Source organism: Fistularia commersonii, chromosome 15 (genome assembly GCF_037954325.1).
Source record: "Fistularia commersonii isolate RoL2024-O1a breed Wild chromosome 15, RoL_Fcom_v1.0, whole genome shotgun sequence".
Lineage (NCBI taxonomy): Eukaryota > Metazoa > Chordata > Actinopteri > Syngnathiformes > Fistulariidae > Fistularia > Fistularia commersonii.
In genome coordinates, this window is record NC_141298.1 from 8,660,197 (window position 1) to 8,674,084 (window position 13,888).

The following is a 13,888-nucleotide window of genomic DNA, read 5'->3' on the forward strand; positions in this document are numbered from 1 at the left end:
ATCCGATTCCACATTGCATTTTTTTTCCATTTTTAATTTTTTTTTCCGTCCGATGTTTTCCGTTATTGCGATGAATAAAATCTTTAAACGATTAGAAAAAAAATAAATTAAAATAAACTGTCCACTAGAGTATGTACATCTGTTTTAAAAAGCAAGCATTTGTTTCTATTTACAGCCGTAACCCCCCTCCCCTTTTTTTTTCTCACTGAATATACATATTTACTTATTTTCACAGTTTCCTACGTTTGCTCATATATTCAATATTAATACATATTTATTTCATTTATTTTTTTAAATTATTATGGATACAAATATCTCCGCTACGTCGTCACCGGTCCTCTCCCAGTGCTGATATCTAGAGAGATTGTTTTTATGCGTCGTTGCCATGACGACGACGATCTCCATCGAGGTTCATATTTTTTTGTTTGTTTGTTGTTTTTTTTTTCCGTTGTTGTCGCTTTGACGGATATCCAAGAAAATTAAATAAAACAAAAAAAAAAACGGGCGTCCAGTTTGAAGACTTTCCTGGTCCGGTATCATAAAGTCTGATATTCTCTCATCCACCGCCGTCGGGTCCCACGGCGCCATCGGACCCGACAAATTCAAGAACAGGAAAAAAAAAGAGGATTGTTCTGCATCTGATTTCCAGTCAGAAATCAGCCACGTGGAGGTCGGGACTTCCCGCCGCACCCTCCCTCTGTCCGCCGCTTCCTCCGTCTCGTCCACCAGAGGCGACCGTTCCAGATGGCGAAATCCTGCGTCTTCCTCTTTACCTTTTCGTGGGCCGTTATTCTTATCATATATATATATATATATTTTTTTTTTTTTTTAAAGTGTAGTCATTTAGTTTTAAGGCACTTGAGAGCTTTTTGGTTTTCACGGGAGCTCGGAGGAGACCAGGGCGAGGCCGGAGCTCTGGCGGAGGGGCGGTCCGGCGTGCACCGCCTTGGGACAGTCCGGCGTCAGAACTCTCCCGTTCTCCCCGACGCTTCCGGTGATTGACAGACGGGCCTTGTTCCTCATGGCTTCGGTAAATGTGAGCTGAGACCAGAACGAGACAAAAGATAAAAGAAAAACACAAGATTGGGTCGGGACAGCAAACATCCTACTGCTGCTGCTGCTGATCTAAATCTCAGAGAGAATCTAGTGTAATCTAATCTAAGTAAAGTAATCTAGTCTAGTCGAATATGATGCAATATAATCTTGTCTGCTCTAAAGTGACGTAATGTGATATAATACAATCTAGGATTTATTGTAATGTGGTCCAATCTTGTCCAGTTTTCTATATTGTAATCTAGTCCGGTCCAGTCTAAGGTCATGTAATGTAATGCAATGTAATCTTGTCCAGCCTTGTCTATTCAGTCTAGTCCAATGTAATGGATTGGAATGTAGTCCAATGTAGTGTTGTGTAATATAATGTACAATGTTATGTAATCTAGACTAGTCATGTCATGTCATGAAATCTAATGTAATCTGTTTTAGCTTAGTCTAATGGTATGTTCCGTCATGTAATGTAATGTAATGTTAAATAGACTACTGTAGTCAAATGTAATGCAATGCAGTGTAATGTAATCTGGTTTAATCCAGTCTATCATTATGGTATTTACAGTAATGCACTCTAGTCCAATCTAATGTGGTCTAGTCAAGTCTAATGTTATATTATTTACTGTGATGTAATCTTGCCTAGTCAATTTAGTCTAGTGTAATATAATGTAATGTTATGTTATGTAGTCTAGTGTAATGTAACATAATGTGATGTAATGAGTCTGAGTATGAGTCTGATGTAATGTAATCCAGTCTAATGTAATAGTCTAGTCTGATGTAATGTAATGTAGTCTTGCCTAGTCTAATCTAATGTAGTTTAGTCTGACTTAATGTAATGCCATCAAGTCTAATGTAATGTAAGATATTTGCAATGTGATCTAGTCAAATTTCATATAATGTAGTCTTGTCTGATGGAATGTAATGTAATATAATGTATTCTAGTCTAATATAAAGTAATGTAATGTAATGTAGTCTAGTCTAATGTAATGTAATGCAGTCTAGTTTAATGTAAAGTAATGTAATCTAATGTAATATAGTCTAGTCCAGGGGTCGGCAACCATTAACACCCAAAGAGCCATCTGGACCCGGTTTCCACAATTAATTTTTGACGTCTAAAATAAAGGTACCACTGTATATATTGCTTTTTCTTACCTTTAGACTTTGTATGAACAACTATTGTGTGTTGCTTATTTTTGAAATGTCTTGTGACATTTGACTTTTTATTGTTTGCTAGTTTTTCTCCACAGAGATAAATGCAAATGAATCTGCCCAGGTATCATTAAATGTTCTATTTTCTTCAGATATTTTTCCTTTCTTACATCCCCATATTTTGCCTGCCTGAGGTTGAAAGTCTCTACAAATTGATGGTGTTTTGGCAGGTATACTGGCGAGTGTGACGTTTATTTTGAGCGTTGAAAAATAATAAATGTGATTTTATTTCAACTTTTCAAGATCATAATAATCTTCCAATCTAGAACTAAAATGATAAAAAGGAACTAACACAAATAAAATATACCTCAATCAATACTTATAATTGATTTTTCCAAGACACTCGGAGCCACAGGTTGCTGAACCCTGGTCTAGTCTAATGTAATGTAAGTTAATTTAATGTAGTCTAGTCTAATGTAATGTAATGTAATTTAATGTAATGTAATGTGATGCAATGTAATGTAATGTAATGTAATATAGTCTAGTCTAACGTAATGTAATGTAGTGTAGTCGAATGTAAAGTAATGTAGTGTAATGTAGTCTTGTCTGATGTCATGTAATGTAATGTAGTGTAATCTTGTAGTCTTATCTAGCGTTGTAAAGTCGAATATAATGTTAGTTGTTTAGTTTAGTCTAATGTTATGTCGTGTGATGTTATATAGCAGTGGTCCCCACACTATGACCCGGGTGCCGGATACGGCCGCCTCTACATATTTCCCAGCCCCTGAACAATATTAGAGATGCATTATGATTTGTTTTTTCAATCGGGCCACGTAATGGTAATCACATGCATAGAACGTAACATTGTATTCCACCCTTCTGCAGTCTGTGCTTTATCTGAAACCCCTCCCTCAAAAAAAAATCCTGGACACACCCCTGTTAAATAATACGGAATAGTTGTGAAAAGATTAGGTAAGAGAAAAAAAAATTCAGAACATTTTTTTTTTTTTTTGTTAAATTCAAAGAAAAGGCTGTTTGTCTCATCTGTCAAGAGATGAGACAAAGACATTATTGATTAATAATGTTATTATTTATATTCTGATTTTTCTCTTCCTGTCAAGATCCCAGACAGGCTTCACTTTTGGTTATGTGCGGCTTTCTGTGAAACAATAAATGTTTACGTTTAGACACCTCTGCAATTGTCACACTTTTTGTTACAAACTGGCCCGGCTCCCCATCAGAGAAGGGAAAAGTTATTTGGCTCTCGCAGTAAAAAGTTTGGGGACCTCTGTTATATAGTGTAGACTAGTGTAGTCTTGTCTGATATTATGTTATGTAATGTAATGGAATCTAATCTGATATTATGTTATCTAATGTGGTCTAGTCCACTGTAATACAATGTTATGTAAAGTTGTCAAGTAAAATGTATTATGGTGTGATGTGATGAAGTCCAGTGTAATCTGATGTAATATCAAAGCTAATGTATTATAATGAAATGTATTCTGGGAACCTTAAACTGTGGCTAATCTAAGCAAGGCGAACCGCCTTGCAGAAGAATCGACGGGAGGTATTTCAATCCAAGAGCTTTTAGCATCTCTTCCAAATAATCTCTATCTGAAAGGCTAAAAACATAAACTAAAATGACAATAAATATGAGGAAATGATTGGCTGAAATGTAAAGTCATTTTTGTTGTAACCCCCCACCCCAAAAAAACCCCACTTAGTTTTACCTCCAGTGTATAAACAGTATATGAACTGAACCAAGTATTTCCTACCTAACATCTACCCCAAGTGCCTCATCTGCATATATATATATATATATCTATATATATGTATATATAAATGGTCTTCAGCCAATCAAGACAGAACAGTTGCACATGTAAATAGGCGGAGACGGTAAAAGTGGCGGCCACAGACTCATAAATACAGCTTGGTTAGCCATTCAGCGCAGCCACCCTCCCGAACTCCATGGGAATCCATTTACGACAGGGTTATTACACGGTGAGTGATAGTTACAGGCAGCTGACTAAGCAACAGTCAAGCTAAATGAAGAGCTGAAGTGCTGATGTGGGGGGGTGGGAGGGTAGGGAGTGGGAGTGGGAGTGTGGGTGGAGGGCACAGAGCCGCGCTGGACAAATAAGTGGGGCGAGAGAATTTTTTTGTTGGAAGTGTCTTGGTCAGGGACCTGCGGACGGTGTCTGGAGATGGAGACGGCTCGCTGCAATAAAATCAGCCCGACCCCTGAGTTTTATTTGGATTTTTCATTATTTATTTATGTATGGATTTATTTATTTAAAACTTGGAGGAATCCCATGATGGGTGGGGGGCGGCTGGGGTGGCGGGGGGTTAAATGGAGACTCACTCATTAAATCTGCACGCTTTTTTTTCATAAATGTGAAAAACACTTTGACATTCTCCACCAGACATGTCCTCCTTCTATAATCATAATACTATAATACTACTACTACTACTACTAATAATAATAATTATTATTATTACAATAATAGTAATGATAATGATAATGATAATAAAATGTAAGAATTATAACAGGAGAGAGAAAAAATTCACCTGTCCACTGAATTCAATTCTCAAGATGAAAGGGTTTTTCTTTTATGTTTTCTATCAGCAATAAAAAAAAGTCCTGATGAGATTTTTTTAATCTAACTAGATTCTTGTGTAGTTGAGTATAAATCTTCTTCAGGTGTTTTATTGGTAAAATAATTATAACAATAATAAAACCTATTTCTATTATAAATATCATTATCATCATTATTCTCATTATAAAGAACTTTTCATCAAAGTGCTGCAGAACTGAGATGATCATTATCAATATAGAATATGTACTCCAGAAAATTTGATCTAAAACTTTCATTATCACATAATGACATTACTATTATTATTATCATCATTATTATTATTATCATTATCAATAATAATAATAGCAATAATAATAATAATAATAATAATAATAATGATATCTGTCTATTATCATTATTATGAGTATTATTATTTGATTATCATCTGTAAGATTTATCCAGAAAATTGTTTTAACAAATTGATGATCATATAATGATGATATTATTAAAAATAATGATAATAGTGTTTTTTTCTACTATCATTATTATAACGATTATAATAATTTTATTTTTTGTGTGGAAGATGTTATCTTGAAAATTGTTACAATACATTAATAATCATATAATGGTGTTATTAATAATAATGCTTATAATTTATTTCTACTATCATTATTTTATTATCATCTTTTATTATTATTATCAAAATTTTATCCAGAAAATTGTTGTAATACAATTATACCCTATGGAATTATCAGGTTGTTATCAAGTTATTTTGAATATCTTCTCCCGCCCCGAGGTCACCTGACTAATAGCATTTAAATTTAGGCAGGGAAGCGGGTCAGACTACTCGCCGTCTCGATAGGATGGGGACCGAGTTCTGCGGCGAGGGCCGGGTGGGTGATTGTGGGGGGGCTTCCTGTCACACGGAAGAGAAGCCGGACCAGGATGTCACATGACCATATGGTGAGCGGAGAGACAGATAAGCCACGGGCCACGACAGTCACTCAGCACGGGCGAAGCGAGCAGCACGGTCACATGACATGTTCACTTACAGTCTCTGTGCAAAGGAGCTACCGAGGGAGGGGGCGGGGCAAAGGACTCGGGCGGGTCCTCTATGAAAACCCCTCCCCTCTCAACTACATCTTATCGGCTTCCTCATTGCTGCCAAACCCACTGAACGCCTCGCTAAACTCGGCTAAGTCGAGGATGCCGGGGCCGGGGCTAGGCTCGCCGCTCTGGGCGGGGCTGTCTGTCTGGGAGGGGCGGCAGTGGCGGTATGGGGGGTGTCGGGGCTGGGACTGGACCTCCACCTTCATTCTCTTGGCCTCGTTGCGGGACTTGTAGCAGAACTCGATGAGGGCCACCAGCATGGCGAGGCCGAGGCCGCCGACCAGGATGTAGAAGACCCCCGCCACGTTGCTCAGGCTCAGGGCCTGCGAGGACTTGTCCTGTAGCCGTCGGGGGAAGGAAAAAGGAGGAGGAGGAACACAAAGTCAGCAGCCGTTTCAAGATAATCACACGATATTCTCACGCACACACAATTTGACACTGAAAACATGCACACAGACACTTCGTCGCACACACCTTTCACTTTTCGTCTTTAGTTAGCCTACTGTTGCACAGCTTTGTGTCACCATGCTAGCAAAACAAAAGCATCCCAGCTTGTATGTCACGCCCCTTGTAAAAAATCTAAATTGGTGCGGATACTAATGCTAAGCCAGCAAACACGCTAGCGGGGTTTGGGGTCTCTTGAGAATAGCGCAGAGTCATCGGCAAAGATGTGGAGCTGGCGAGTAAAGAGTGAACTCCGGTTTGCTATATCAACAAGCTAGCGACGGTAGCCAAACAAGTGACTACTTTTGTATCGAATCATGACTGTTATTAGCATCTGAGCACTTCAATCATAACCAAATATGTTTAAGTAAAAATCAGTAAGTATGCTATAAAGCAATGCTATTTGGCTAGCTAATTGTTTAAGCATTTTGCTTTTAAGCAATTTCTGACTTATTTGCAACCCAAACATGCAGACCCCCATCCACCCACAATGACATGGGATCGATATCTTCTCGTCACCGTCTACTCGCTAATTGTGAATAAAGGTGGCTAGTTTTAAGATTTTTATAAAAGTACATGTATATATATACATACATATATATATATACATATATACACACACACACACACACACACACACATATATATATATATATATACACATATATATATATATACACACATACATATATATATATACATTTATACAAATATTTCACATATAAACGCACACACACGCACACATATACATATATACACATATGTATGTGTGACATACATATATACATAAACACAAACATATATATACACACAGGATCACTTTATGTAGCTACATTTATATGAACATTTATATATAGTATATCTGTGTGTGTGTATCCACATGGATCCCCTCTTTCTCTCTTTATATATGTATACATTCATACGTAATTCCTATTTGTGTGTATATATACACTTGTTTTTAAGTGTGATCCTCCAAATGGAGCTTTATATTTATTTGTGTGTGTGTATGTGTGAATGCCTGTGTGTGCATGTGCTGCACGCGCATATGTGTGTGTGTGTGTGTGTGTGTATTTCCAAAACTCATTGTCACGTTTGCTCTCCGTTGAAGACGCAGCTCAAGACTTCAAAACTGTCTATTTATTTTTTGCTTTTCTCTGGAAGCTCGTAGCTAATTGTTACATTATATATAGTTATTTATAAGATTGATAAACAATTATCATCATGCTGAAAGGATTTTACGCAACCATTTGAATATTTATGCTAATTTACTAATTATCCAGCGGGTTTTGTCTCTTCCAGTTATATATTATTCTAATTTTCCAAATTTGATTTTTTTAAGGAAAACAAAAGACCAATTTATCAGCAAAAAAACAGAAGGAACAATAAATAAATGGATGAACAAATAAATAAATAAACAAATATTCCAACAAATGAATAAGTAAATTAACTCAACTTCAATAAATAAATAAATAAATAATGAAATAAATAAATTGTCTATAACAAACACCATGTTCAGGCACAAAGGTGTCCACTTGGCACCAACACACCCTCGGCCACAGTTTTTTGATCAACCTTGTGGGCGTATCATTAAACTTGCAGCTGCATATCCTGGACGCTCGGGTGAAGAGAGGGGCGGAGCTGATCACCAACTGATCACCACCTGGTGGTGAGCTGGCTCCGATGGTCGGGGAGGATGCCGGTCAGACCTGGCAGACCCAAACGAAACGTGAGGGTCTGCTGGGAACGTCTAGCGGAGTCCCCTGTCAGAAGGAGTTTCAACTCCCACCTCTGGCAGAACTACCATCACGTCCCGAGGGAGGCGGGAGACACCGAGTCCGAATTGGCCTTGTTCTGTGCTTCCATTGTCAAGGCGGCATACTGGAGCTGCGATCGTAAAGCGGTTGTCGCCTGTCGGGGAGGCAACCCTCGAACCCGCTGGTGGACTCCACCAGTGAGGGATGCCATCAAACTGAAGAAAGAGTCCTATCAGGCTTTTCTGGCCTTTGGGGCTCCGGAGGCAGCTGACAGGTACCGGCAGGCCAAGCGGCATGTTGCTTCGGTGGTTGCCGAGGCAAAAACTCCAGCATGGGAGGAGTTCAGGGAAACCATGGAGAATGACTTCCGGTCGGCGTCAAGAATATCCTGGTCCACCAGCGGCTCAGGGGAGACGCAGTTGCGGACTCTGTACCGGTCTGTCGTGTTGAAGAGGGAGCTGAGCCAATTTACCGGTCTATCTACATTCCCCCCCTCAACTATGGTCATGAGCTGTGGGTAGTGACCAAAAGAATGAGATTATGGATAGAAGTGGCCAAAATGAGTTTCCTCCACAGGGTGGCCGGACTCTCCCTCGGAGATAGGGTGAGAAGTTCGGTCATCTGGGAGGAGCTCGGAGTAGAGCCGCTGCTCCTCCGCATGGAGAGGAGTCAGATGAGGTGGCTCAGGCATCTGGTCAGGATGCCTCCCGGACGCCTCCTGAGGGAGGTATTTCGGGTATGTTCATCTGGGAGGAGAGTGCGGGGAAGACACAGGACATGCTCAAGAGACTATATCTCCAGGCTGGCCTGGGAACGCCTCAGGATCCCTCCCCAGAGGAGCTGGTCCATGTGGCGGGCGAGAGGGAGGTCTGTGCCTCACTGCTCTGGCTGAAGCCCCCACGACCCGAAAACCGAATAAGCGAGAAAAGATGGATGGATGGATGGATGGATGGATAAATAAATAGACAAACAAATACATAGAATAAATGTGGGAAAAAGGATTGATGATAAATTCACTTATAACAAACATTTGGAAATTTAAGAATGGATTAATGGATAAACGATGGAAAATGGATAGATAGATAGATAGTAGATAGATAGTAAATAACTAAAAAATGAATGATAGATAAAATAAATGATACATTCATGAGTAAAATTAATAATAATAATAATTAATAATAACAACACATAAATTGAACTTTGTGTTTAAAACAAGCATCTTTGTTCATGATAAAAGACAATGTGTTGTAATAATATAATAATCCAAATATAGTTGACGAGACCCTGACGTCTGCAGTTTATCTTGACAGAAATAGCCATCTTTCATGCCGCACTTAAAAACACAAAAACAAAGCTAATGTTCTGGTTTTTTAAAGCTCAGTCATGCTTGGTCACCTCCGTCTGCAGCCATTGCCGTAACACCATGCTCTGTGCGTGTGTGTGTGTGTGTGTGTGTGTGTGTGAATGTGTGTGTGTGTGTTTGGATGCCCATGAATGTGAGGAGTGTGTGTCATGCTGCGACCCCTCGGGCTACGACTCCAAGCTTCTACCCGCAAACCTCCAGCGTCATACAAGAAGTGTGCGTGAGGAGACAGAGGGGGGGGGGTGTGGGGTTTGGACAGTGGGTGGGAGGGGGAGGCTCCCGGGCCTGGAGGGGGACTGACCTTACTTCCCGAGTCCTTGGGTCCGCACTCCCCTTTATCGTACCACCATTTGTTTTTCAGTTTGTCTAAGACTCCCGCTTCGCTCAGTTTCAATACGGCAAGGTTTACAGGCGTTCTTCACATCGAGAGGTTGAGGGGGTGGGGTGGAGGGGAAATAACATAAATAACATCATAGCACATGTTATTTTATGTTATTCAATCAGAAGAAGCCCAACAAGAGCAGCTTGTGGCAAAGTGACGCAGCTGGGTGGAGGCCCCACGTCTACTACATGCCTCTTTGCTCTCTCTCTCTCTGTCTCTAACTGAGTGACAGGCCTGGTTGGTTGTCGAGGGAGGGGGGGATGATGGGGTGGGGGTCGGGGCGCGCGGAGGAGCTAACAGACATATATGTGGGGACCCGGCTGCATCGCTTTTTTTTTTTGTTTTTTCTCTTTCTGGAACGGGCACATCCTGCCGGGACCTTTTGTGAGGACAAATGGAGGCGGAGCCGCACCAGTCAAGAATACCGGCCTCTGCCCTCTGCTTCGTTAGTGCCACTTTAACCCTCTGAACACATCTATCTATCTATCTATCTATCTATCTATCTATCTATCTATCTATCTATCTATCTATCTATCTATCTATCTATCTATCTATCTATCTATCTATCTATCTATCTATCTATCTATCTATCTATCTATCTATCTATCCATCCATCCATCCATCCATCCATCCATCCATCCATCCATCCATCCATCCATCCATCCATCCATCCATCTTAAATAAATCAATAAATAAGAAATAAGTATGAGAAGAAATAGGAAGTACTGGAGGTTCAGGGGGTTAAAATTAGCATCGATAGCTCTGAAGCCTGTGTGCTTTTTCCGAAGCAGCATGGCCGGTGTTTTTGCTCGGATGGAGCTCCCTCTCCTCTCCAGATGCAAATGCCGCCGGTGCAATGCCGACGACAGAGAATTTTACGGCGCGGAGAGCTCGACCCGGCAGATGCTCCTGTTACCAACCCCGACAAGAAAAAAAAAATGTTTTCTTTTACCCGCGTGTAGGTCACATATGGGCATAGCGACATTAGCGGCTAACCTTCTCGCCACCGCCTCCGCTGCCACACTCTCCTTTGTCGTACCACCACTTGTTTTTCAATTTGTCCAACAGGCCTTGCTCATTGAGTTTTAACACGGCCAGGTTAACTGCACTTCTTGAAAACGATAAGAAATATTTGTGAGAAGGGGGGGGGGGTGAGTATGCTTGCCAAATTTTGGGAGGAGGGGGTGGTGGGGGGGAAAAAAAGGGTGGGGGTGGAGGGGTGGGTGGGTGGGTGGGGGAGACAGCAGCAGTAAGAGAAGAACAAGGGTGGAAAAGTTAATGCTCTAAACTGTTCGATCCTGCCCGAGATCTGAACGCACACTGGACGCAAACCTCCCCAGCGCAAAACAATTATATACACCTTTAAACGGAATCTCAGATGAAAATGTGTATATACATATATAGATAGATAGGATGATAGGGATATTGGTATGGACCTTATTATGACCTTTATCTGCATCTGCATCCTGTTATGCATCTGTGTGAGACAATATCTCTCTGGTCACTAGGGGGCGGTAGAGTGCACAGTGCTTGAAATACAGTTAATACAAGTCTTGATAATTTTGACGATCCACATGCTCTAAAGGTGACCAAAGTGGCGATTTCTCACATTTACATCTCGGTCTGTTTCCTACAATGAGCTTTTAATACTTTTAGAGTCAGACAGTTCTCACTCAAGTGATGCAAGGCTTTTTTTTTCAGGGGAAATATTGATGTATTATCAAATTTTCCCATGAAATGGTATTATTACGATGGAACAAGAAACCTTCTGCTGGTGCAATTTTCGGGTTTATGAAGAGGAAGATCCTAATTTCATTTGGACTTTTTGATTAATTTCCTGCATCATCTCTTATATTCATCTTCTAATCTCCAGCGGGGGTGGACACCCTCTCTTTGTTTAAGGACAGGCTGATAGTTAGCGCTAGACTAACCCAGCCCCTAGTTATGCTGCCATTGGGTTACTCATCTGAGGGACTCCCCATGTTGCATTTCTCTCATTCTTCCCATTAATCCCATCCTGTCTGCAATCATGTCCCTTCATCAATACGTAATAGAAACTCCATATCTTCTCCCGACTCCTCTCTCATCCCACACGATCCCAGGGAGTGGGGCTTGATCTATTGCAATTTCGTATAAGGAGTCCAACATTGTTATTTATTTAATGAATATTACAGCACTTATTGTATAATCTCAGCTATTAGCATTTAACTGCTAGCGCTACTGTTATTAGAAGTAATAGATCATTTGTGCCTGTCTTGCTGGACCCTCATAACCAACCTGCCTCTGTCACACTCTTACTTTCTGTCTCTCTGTCCTTCGCTCTTGCTCTTTCTAACCCAACTGGTCGAGGCAGAAGGCCGCCCCCGATGGGGTGTTATTTGTCCAAGTAAGTGTTTTGCTCATGTTGGGTTTCTGTGAATCATCGTAAAGAGTGTGGGTCCTGACCTGCTCTATATGGAAAGCGTTATCAGACAACTGCGTTGTGATTTTTTGCTTCTCATAAATAAAATTTACTGACTTGTAAATTGTAAATTTTGACCTCGTTCTCCGACTGCTTGTGAAAAGTAGGTCACCAGACTCGAGGCTCGCAGGGGTTGATAACTAAAGGCTGTCGCAGAAAGTCATGATTGAGTTGGATGAAATGCAAACTGTGTGCAATTGTTTCACGGGGGTTGGGAGGGTGGGGGGTTCTTTTGCGGCCCAAACTGCAGAGAGATTTGCCTCAGCGTGCGTTTTGATCCCTTTTAATAATCTGCATTGTTGTAAGAAAAAAAAAAAAAACATTACTTGGTAATGGAAACACACAGCAACACGACTATACGCTAATGATGGTGTTCTTTTTTTTTTTTTTTTTTTTTTTTTTTTGCTGAGCCACGTGAAAGCAGGAGCCCGGAGCCACGACAGCGCCTTCCTGTTAAAGCTGCTGGTGAGTTTCCTCGCTGATGTTTTCGGTCGAGTGACTGGCAGAAGATGATAATCCCTGAAACATCAAGATGGAGGCCTGGAGGGGAGGGACTACTGCCATCTGTCAGGGACTCTTCCTGGTCAAAGCCGCGGCCGGAAAACTGGCACCAGCGTGTTCTGCTCCGCTGCCTTTCAGGTTTGGATTTGGCCGGGGGAATTTACAGGGAACGAACGCCACACTTGGATGACGACGTGCTTTGGACGATTTTAGAAGCGACAGAGTGAAAGCCGACCGAAGCCACATCTGTAATGAGTAGTTGTCGTTTATGTCCTACGTCATAATTTTCTTCCCTGTGGAAAAATTCGACATCTAAAGTCATTTGAACGTTACTAGTTTTCACAGTAAGGCGAACACAGTCAGAAATAACACAGCATCCAGCAGCCGGATACCGAGATACGAAGGTCTGATCTTCTTCTTTTTCGCTGTTGCCTTCAGGGGTCGCCAGAAGCGAATCCTCTGCCTCCACCTACTGTCTCGATCCTTTTCTCTCACTCCATGTCACCGTTCCCTTCATCTCCTTTGGTGTTCCTCCAGACCTCCTGCCTAGCAGTTCCAAATTACAGCTTCCCTCTACATAGATCTCCACCATCCCTCCACTGTCCATGTCCAAACCATCTCAATCTGACTTTATCTCCAGAATATCAAAACATGTGCTGTCTCTCTGATGGACTCTTACCGATCCTATCCATCTTTCTCACTCCGAAAGTGGACCTCAACATCTTCATCTCTGCTTTCGGTCTTTTCTTCAGTGTCTCTAAGCCAGACAACATGGCTGGTCTCACCTCCATCCTCTCATTTTGGCAGATACCCTTTGGCCATATGGCTTTTGTGAATTTGTCACGGATGTATTGCCATCTTTTGCAACAGAAGCTCTCCAATGTGCACGATGCTCAGGCTACATCCTACTAGATGTTCTAAATACATATTCATACTTCATCCTTTCATACTTGCATCCCCAAAACTATCCATCACTGTGCAACTTCTGCACGAGTGGAAAAGTGGTAGACTTCTGCTCTTCAAGTTAACCAAGCTCACTTTCAAATTTCTGACCGATCACAGGATAGTTCCTGGCAGATAAAAAGTTCTGGCCAGATGACTTGT

General features: G+C 41.1%; 1 protein-coding gene across 3 annotated transcripts in view; it reads right to left on the bottom strand.

Annotated features, from left to right (window-relative positions):
- Positions 1-416: 416 nt before the first annotated feature.
- Positions 417-13,888, bottom strand: part of LOC147226358 (glutamate receptor 4) — a 163,604-nt gene continuing 150,132 nt past the window's right edge. Inside the window, exons 14-16 of one of the 3 annotated variants that reach the window (XM_086160467.1) lie at positions 10,819-10,933; positions 6,080-6,217; positions 417-1,041 (exon numbers count right to left, since the gene is read on the bottom strand). In XM_086160467.1, the coding sequence (XP_086016593.1) occupies positions 877-1,041; positions 6,080-6,217; positions 10,819-10,933 (418 nt within the window). In that variant the 3' untranslated portion in view covers positions 417-876. The remainder of the gene's footprint in view (positions 1,042-6,079; positions 6,218-10,818; positions 10,934-13,888) is intronic. The other 2 variants (XM_086160466.1, XR_015107196.1) reach the window with 2 other exon arrangements.